The sequence below is a fragment of the Poromitra crassiceps genome (genome assembly GCF_964638095.1).
Source record: "Poromitra crassiceps genome assembly, chromosome: 30".
Taxonomy (NCBI): domain Eukaryota; kingdom Metazoa; phylum Chordata; class Actinopteri; order Beryciformes; family Melamphaidae; genus Poromitra; species Poromitra crassiceps.
The window spans coordinates 4,797,795-4,806,315 of NC_139652.1; the positions used below are offsets into that span (position 1 = coordinate 4,797,795).

General features: G+C 46.1%; 1 protein-coding gene across 1 annotated transcript in view; it reads left to right on the forward strand.

The window, feature by feature from the left end:
- The window catches only part of LOC310800601 (transcriptional repressor CTCF-like), a 32,701-nt gene that overhangs the window by 15,304 nt on the left and 8,876 nt on the right, over nt 1-8,521 (forward strand). The window contains exons 8-13 of the mRNA XM_083663224.1: nt 135-305; nt 1,499-1,632; nt 2,413-2,533; nt 5,012-5,161; nt 6,300-6,460; nt 6,733-6,915. Of these exons, the coding sequence (XP_083519350.1) occupies nt 135-305; nt 1,499-1,632; nt 2,413-2,533; nt 5,012-5,161; nt 6,300-6,460; nt 6,733-6,915 (920 nt within the window). The remainder of the gene's footprint in view (nt 1-134; nt 306-1,498; nt 1,633-2,412; nt 2,534-5,011; nt 5,162-6,299; nt 6,461-6,732; nt 6,916-8,521) is intronic.

Here is an 8,521-nt window from a genome sequence, read left to right on the forward strand (position 1 = left end):
AGGCCACGCAACAGCCGAGCTGTGGGCGAGCCCACCCCTGGGACGCGACGGGAATATTTTTGTGGGAGTGGGATGGGATGGGACAGGAGTGAACTGTGTGTGTGTGTGTGTGTGTGTGTGTGTGCGTGTGACAGGAGTGAAGAAGACGTTTCAGTGTGAGCTGTGCAGCTACACCTGCCCCAGGCGCTCGAACCTGGACCGTCACATGAAGAGCCACACGGACGAGAGGCCGCACAAGTGTCACCTGTGTGGGCGGGCCTTCAGGACCGTGACACTGTTGAGAAACCATCTAAACACACACACAGGTACATACACACACACACACACACAGGTACGTACACACACACACACACACACACACACACACAGGTACGTACACACACGGATTAGAGATGCAGGATATATCGATCAGATAAATGATCGTCTGATTATGGGCCATTTTATGTGATTGTGTATTATTCCCATAAGCAGATGGAGCCGATAATACAAAGCCAACTGTACTTTGTTTTGCTTTGGCACAGCAGCTTCTTGTTGTGACGCTCATGACGTCAAATAGCTAGAGGCAAAACATGTGTGTGATGGCTCATTGTGTCTGCTTTTCAGTTTCAGATCATAACGCTTATTATCTTAATGTTATAATGTTATAATGTTCCACAAGGCAGGGTACAGGGTTCATACAAGGTCCTTAAAGTGCTTGGATTTTGAGGAGGGGGAAATCAGTTACTGGAATACCTTGAAAATAGCCCATTTGTACGCCTCCACCTACGATAGCCGGGCATCGCAGGATGATGCATTATGGTTTCGGGTTGTACGTCGGTCCGTCTATACATCCGACCGATGTTTGTTGATGCAATATCTCAGGAACCCCTCGACGGAATCGCTTGGGCCCCCTCGCTCTTACTCTCAAGGACCCCTGGTGGTCCCTTTGAGAACCACTAATCTAGTTCTTCAGTGTTCATCTCAAATTACTCGAAAATTGTGCATTTACGTGTTGGTAAAACAATGGAAATTGTCCTGATATGATACATTGTATTACTGACTAGAGGGGAGATAGTGAGGCCATTTACACCTGGCGTTAACATGCGTTTTCTGTGATCAGAGTGCAATCAGATTGTGTTTTATCACTTGAAATGCCAGGTGTAAACACCCCCAAAACGCATTGAAGAAGGATTGCAATCTGATCGGCCAAACCACCTCCGGAGGTGGTCAGGGATGCATTGTGTACACATTGAACACAAGTGTAAATGCAATGTGTCCTCTCAATCTGGATACAGCAACTCTCAATTATGCGGATTGAGCGGACAACCATTTCTGCAATCTGATTGCAATCAGATTGCAGAAAATGCATGTTAACGCCAGGTGTAAATGGAATCAGGCTGAAGTGATCAAATACAATCTGATTGCAATCTGATGGCAGAAACCACATGTTAACGCCAGGTGTAAATGGCCTCAGTGTCTCTGTACACTTGATACATTGTATTACTGTCTGGTGTTGCAGGAACTCGTCCTCACAAGTGTCAGGATTGTGATATGGCCTTTGTGACGAGTGGGGAGCTGGTCCGTCACCGCCGCTACAAACACACTCACGAGAAACCCTTCAAATGCTCCATGTGTGACTACGCCAGTGTGGAGGTAAGACCAGTCCCTGTGCTGTCTGACCAGTCCCTGTGCTGTCCAGTGTGGAGGTAAGACCAGTCCCTGTGCTGTCTGACCAGTCCCTGTGCTGTCCAGTGTGGAGGTAAGACCAGTCCCTGTGCTGGCTCACCTGCCAGTGTGGAGGTAAGACCAGTCCCTGTGCTGGCTCACCTGCCAGTGTGGAGGTAAGACCAGTCCCTGTGCTGGCTCACCTGCCAGTGTGGAGGTAAGACCAGTCCCTGTGCTGGCTCACCTGCCAGTGTGGAGGTAAGACCAGTCCCTGTGCTGGCTCACCTGCCAGTGTGGAGGTAAGACCAGTCCCTGTGCTGGCTCACCTGCCAGTGTGGAGGTAAGACCAGTCCCTGTGCTGGCTCACCTGCCAGTGTGGAGGTAAGACCAGTCCCTGTGCTGGCTCACCTGCCAGTGTGGAGGTAAGACCAGTCCCTGTGCTGGCTCACCTGCCGCTCACAAGCTGTTTTTTTGTCACCGAGCCTGTGTTGCTATCTGACATTGTTCAGCAACTGCGTCGGCTCTGTGCAGCGAGCCAAGAGTATGATTCGTGAATAACAGCCATTTAAATTGGAGTTGTTTATTCCTTTCATATTGCCATACTTGCTAACTGTTTTATCAAAAAAATAGATCACAACAGGCCGTGGTATATGCTCATTATAGCACACCTAAGGGTGTTTTCGCCCGACCCTTAGGTGTGGTCTAATGAGCATATACCATGGAGTGTTTCTCTGTTCATTGAATTTAAAACCTATATGTGTTTTACAGGTGAGTAAGCTGAAGCGCCACATTCGCTCCCACACGGGCGAGCGTCCGTTCCAGTGCAGCCTGTGCAGCTACGCCAGCAGAGACACCTACAAGCTGAAGAGACACATGAGGACTCACTCAGGTACAAATGGATCCCACAGCCTTTCCAGGCACGTGGCGTGAGCGGAACAAGCCGCCCCGCTGGCTGCTCTGCTAACCTTTCTATGCTAGCTGCTCTGCTAACCTTTTCTATGCTAGCTGCTCTGCTAACCTTTTCTATGCTAGCTGCTCTGCTAACCTTTCTATGCTGGCTGCTCTGCTAACCTTTCTATGCTGGCTGCTCTGCTAACCTTTCTATGCTAGCTGCTCTGCTAACCTTTCTATGCTAGCTGCTCTGCTAACCTTTCTATGCTGGCTGCTCTGCTAACCTTTCTATGCTGGCTGCTCTGCTAACCTTTCTATGCTAGCTGCTCTGCTAACCTTTCTATGCTGGCTGCTCTGCTAACCTTTCTATGCTGGCTGCTCTGCTAACCTTTCTATGCTGGCTGCTCTGCTAACCTTTCTATGCTGGCTGCTCTGCTAACCTTTCTATGCTGGCTGCTCTGCTAACCTTTTTATGCTGGCTGCTCTGCTAACCTTTCTATGCTAGCTGCTCTGCTAACCTTTCTATGCTAGCAAAACTGCACCCAAAAAGTGGTCAATTGGGGCGTCCCCGGTGGCTCACCTGGTAGACCATAGTCTTTCACGTGGCTGACCCGGGTTCGAATCCGACCCCGTGGTCCTTTGCCACATGTCATCCCCTCTGTCTCCCCACCCTTCCTGTCTGCCCACTGTCCTATTCAATAAAAGCAAAATGCCCCAAAAATAATAATAAACAAAAAAAAAGGATTGTCAATTAACCGCATCGTTGCCTTAAACTTGATATAATCTTCCGCAATAATATAAAGTTGCTCGGTTTACCTTCAAATGATGAATATGATCCATTTAATCGTCTACAGGAGACTCAGCTAAAAATAAAACACACAGATATACATTTCAAAGTGCAAGTTTAATGATTTCTCTGTTAATCTTAACCATTAATCGGTTTCAACATTTGAGATTGAAACAATGTCACATTTCTTAACATTAAGAGTTTCAAGTAAACTCCCCTTTTGGTGTTTGGAAAGAGAACGTCTGTAAACACGTGTCCATAAAGGTAACAACTGAAACATAAACATAACAGACATCACATAAGAGACTTGAGACTTGAATTGGACAAGTTAAATGTCCTTCATTTATATAGCGCGTTTCTCCAAAGCGCTTTACAATCAGTAGGTACATTCACACACAGATAGCAGCAAACCAGCCATCACGAGCATTTTGGGGTTCAGTATCTTGTCCGAGGACACTTTGACATGCAGACTGGAGGAACCGGGGATACAAACACCGACCTCTTTTATCCAAAGCGATTAGTGGACGACCCACGTCTACCTCCTGAGCTACAGCCGCTAGACTTGTGACCAAAGACTTCATTCATTTCATTTATTTATTTATATTATATTATATTATATTATATTATATTATATTGTATTGTATTATATTATATTATATTATATTATATATAATATAGGGACTGATACACAACATATAACATTTGTCAACATCTGATGACATGTATCCCAGCATTTGTAGCCTTGGCTAATTTGAGATGCCCGTCCCTAGATGTTATTAAAATCACTGTTAAAAAAATAAGTTGGGGAAAAAAAATCACTGTTAAAAGCAAAGTACAGTAAAAGGCAGTAAAATATACAGTAAAACATAGACAAGGATATCATAAAATCATAAAAATCTGTCAATCTGTCATTCAATCATTCACTCATGGAACAACACAACCGATCATACACAAGGATAAACATAGTATAGATCATAACTCACGAACACAGTCAAGTATAGGAACATTGGTAGTTGTTCTTCAGCAACTCCTTTGGATTGGTTTTAAAATGCTCATAGCTACACTCCTGTTTAATGTGTGTGGGCAGTGTATTCCACATTATGACCCAAGATTCAAGATTTTTATTGTCACTCCGTAGTACAAGTATCACGTGTGAAATTCTTGTGCTGTAGACTCCGTTACAACATAGTGCAAAATAACAGGGCATATAGGTGCAGGAAAACAAGAGAAGCAACAAGCAATAACAGTAAAGCAATCAAAACAAGCCAGAAACAGTGACATTCACTGCCCATAGGTGCAAATAGCATAGACCCCCTGAACAGTGAGGCCGGATTGTCGGATTGCCTGATTGTCCTAGGGAGGTCTTCCAGAACGGCACTTTGCAGTTCCCTGCGACAGCGCCTCTGGTGGCTGTGCCCGAGGCCGCCAGGGGTTCTACCATATCGCAGAGAACACGCGGTGCCTGTTCATGTATACATTTATAGATCGGTTTCAGTTTAGCAGAACCAACGAAGTCATCAAAACTTAGAATATTTATAGCTTTTCAATGATTCGACAATGATGGAACCTAATTGGCTTCCTGTCCAGGATTTTTGAGACTTGACTTGGACTTGCCCCTCAAAGACCTGAGACTTGAGTTGGACTTGCAAAAAATGGATTGTGAGCATCTCTGCTCTGTTCCTCCCTCAGGAGAGAAACCGTACGAGTGCTACATCTGCCACGCCCGCTTCACTCAGAGCGGCACCATGAAGATGCACATCCTCCAGAAACATACAGAGAACGTGGCCAAGTTCCACTGTCCCCACTGTGACACTGTCATCGCCCGCAAGAGTGACCTGGGTAACACACACACACACACACACACACACACACACTGTCCCCACTGTGACACTGTCATCGCCCGCAAGAGTGACCTGGGTAACACACACACACACACACTGTCCCCACTGTGACACCGTCATCGCCCGCAAGAGTGACCTGGGTAACACACACACACACACACACTGCCCCCACTGTGACACCGTCATCGCCCGCAAGAGTGACCTGGGTAACACACACACACACACACACTGCCCCCACTGTGACACCGTCATCGCCCGCAAGAGTGACCTGGGTAACACACACACACACACACACACACACACACACACACACTGTCCGCACTGTGACACTGTCATCGCCCGCAAGAGTGACCTGGGTAACACACACACACACACACTGTGACACTGTGATCGCCCGCAAGAGTGACCTGGGTACGGTTCAGATAACGCTATAATCGGGAGAGACCATAGAACATTTCACTCGGACCAAAACTAAAAAAACAAAACATAGAAAAAATATGTTCTTTAAACCCGCATTTTTTTAACGTTTTGGTCCCAGTGAGATGTTATGCGATCTCTCCTGTTTCTAAATATATCTGTACCGTTTGGTTATGAACAAGTAAAACTATTTTTATAAGCATTTTACGAAATGTCTGTGGGAAAATAAATGGCGGATGAAAATATCTGGTACAGTGCTGAAGCAGGAAGTAGGCGGTCACTTTGCCTCTCTATAATACTGGCTGATTTATCTTTGATGTGTGTGGGTGTTCATTTAGGATATAAAAACACCTTTTATACCTCTATATCACCTCTTTGTCCATATGGCGCCTTTTTGGCCATACGGGGCTGCCGTAGGCGTAGGCGTACATAAAATGGCGTCTGGCTCGGCCCTCTGCAGTTCAGTCCGGGCCATGTAGAAGATTGGGGCTGCGGCCCTCAACGCAGCTTACCGATAGTATAGACTAGCCTATGTCTTGTTTTTGCACTGTTTTCTCACTTTTGTTCTGTCCCACTTATGGGACTATCGTGAGCGCGAGAGGACGATCTCGGATTCCTCACGCATCCAAGCGACCGGAGTTGGCCCAAGTGTCGGTCACGGCTGACTGAAGGCCATGTCAGCTGATGTGTGAGTGAGTACCTGCATGCTGTGTCTCCAGGCGTCCATCTCCGTAAGCAGCACTCCTTCATCGAGACGGGCAAGAAGTGTCGTTACTGCGACGCCGTCTTCCACGAGCGCTACGCCTTGATCCAACACCAGAAGAGCCATAAGAATGAGAAGCGCTTCAAGTGCGACATGTGTGACTACTGCTGCCGACAGGTGTGTGTGTGTGTGTGTGTGTATTTATATTGCCAAGGGGTGAATTGGGGTTGGGCCTAACAGTATATTGTTCCGGTGTTTAGGAGCGCCACACGGTGGAGACTAACGGTATTGTCAGAAGTTGTAGTTGTCATAGACTGTGCTCCATAGTTGATTGCTCTATTGCTGACAAAAAAAATGTGTTATTGTAAGTCGCTTTGGATAAAAGCGTCTGCCAAATGACGTAATGTAATGTAATGTAATGTAATGTAATGTATTGTCCCTGTGTTTAGGAGCGCCACATGGTGATGCACCGTCGGACTCACACCGGAGAGAAACCCTACGGCTGCAGCCAGTGTGACAAGACCTTCAGACAGAAGCAGCTGCTGGACATGCACTTCAGACGCTACCACGACCCCAACTTCATCCCCACCGCCTTCGTCTGTCCCAAGTGCAACAAGACGTTCACTCGCAGGGTGAGACACACACACACACACACACACACTCACACACACGCACACACACACACACACAATGGTAGTGAACAGTACAGCTGCCTACTCCCATTCTGTCGCCCAAAATAGACATTCCAACAGCGCCAGAAACACTCACACGTACATGTTGTGACTCGTGTAACTCACCACGCCATGAAATAATAATCCAGAGTTAGAAATGGTCATTTTCGTAGTAAATCCACACACCGAGAACAAACAAAGAGTAACCGAACTAACGGAGTATAACCAAAGTTCCTTCCTCATTTGCCATGAGGCGCGCATGTGCTGTGTGCAGTCATCAGTACAGCGCATGTGCACTGCACACAGCACATGCGCCTCATGGCAAACCATCGAGGAAGTAACTTCAGTTACTCTTGGTAAATCTTTGTTAGTTCTGGGTGTGTGGATTAACTTCACAAAAGTGTCATTTTGGATTAGTATTATTTAATTGCCTGGTGACACGAGTCACAACATGTACAGTACATGTGAGTGTTTCTGGCAATGTTGGAATGTGTATTTTGAGCGATGAACGGGAGTAGGCAACTGTAGCGTTCACTATCATTTAGGGATGCAACCGTATGAGTTTTTGATGGTATGATAACCTTGGACAAAAATACCACGGTTTCGAGGTATTGCGGACCATTTGTGTTTTTACAATAGCCGAAATATTCCCATACAGCCGACGTCGTCTTTTTAGATGGGGGAAAGTTCAGGGGGGTCCTTGCGGCTCCTCTCTACTGTGCTCTAGTCTAGGTAGGCATGCAGCCAGGGGGAGGGGCCACGTAAGCTGCACTCTGCAAGCGACCTGGGCACTTTGTTTTGGGGAAACAGCTGATACCGTGGGGAAGGTATGATCATCCATATTTGCTCACTTCTGCCTTTCTCATGTTAAGAACTTATTTTTAAAATACAAAAATTGGCCATGAGAAGCAAATATTTATTGGTTAGCGTATCGGCTGAAATACCGGTAATCCATATCTTGCACCCCTGTCATTTCTATAGCTTTCCACATAGAGAGCTGCAGCATAACAAACTTAGGGCCATATGATTGACATTAACTCATTGAGTGCCAGCCACTTTTGGAGAACGGACGCTCCCAGTGCCAGAGTTTCAGAGCTTTTTTCAGTGATTTCTCGAGGCCCACAGAATATTGTGTGATATTACTATGTAAACAATGAACACGCAAAAAGAACGATGAGACTCTTTTCTATCATCAGCAAAAACAGGTTTATTGATATCATTTTCCGTTCTTTAGTTATCAGCCGGAGAAGATAGCTTGATTTAACAAAAAAGAGCAGTTTTTTTCTAGAAGCTGAGATAATGGCCCTTTTGTGAAATTAAACATTTCAAACACATCACTGACTCTGAAGCTAATTTTCTGATGTAGTCACACCTCAAAAATAATTTCCTTCAATAAAACAGTGAAGGCCAGGGAATTTTGTTTGGCAGAATAATATTTTTAGCTGCAACCAGCAGCGCTGGCCCCTGCGTGCGCTGCTGGTTGCAGCTTCTTTGCTTTCTTGATTTGCTGCTGGTGGGCATCGGATATTCTGGCTTGCGTTTGCCAACCCTGTCCTGCTGCCTGGGT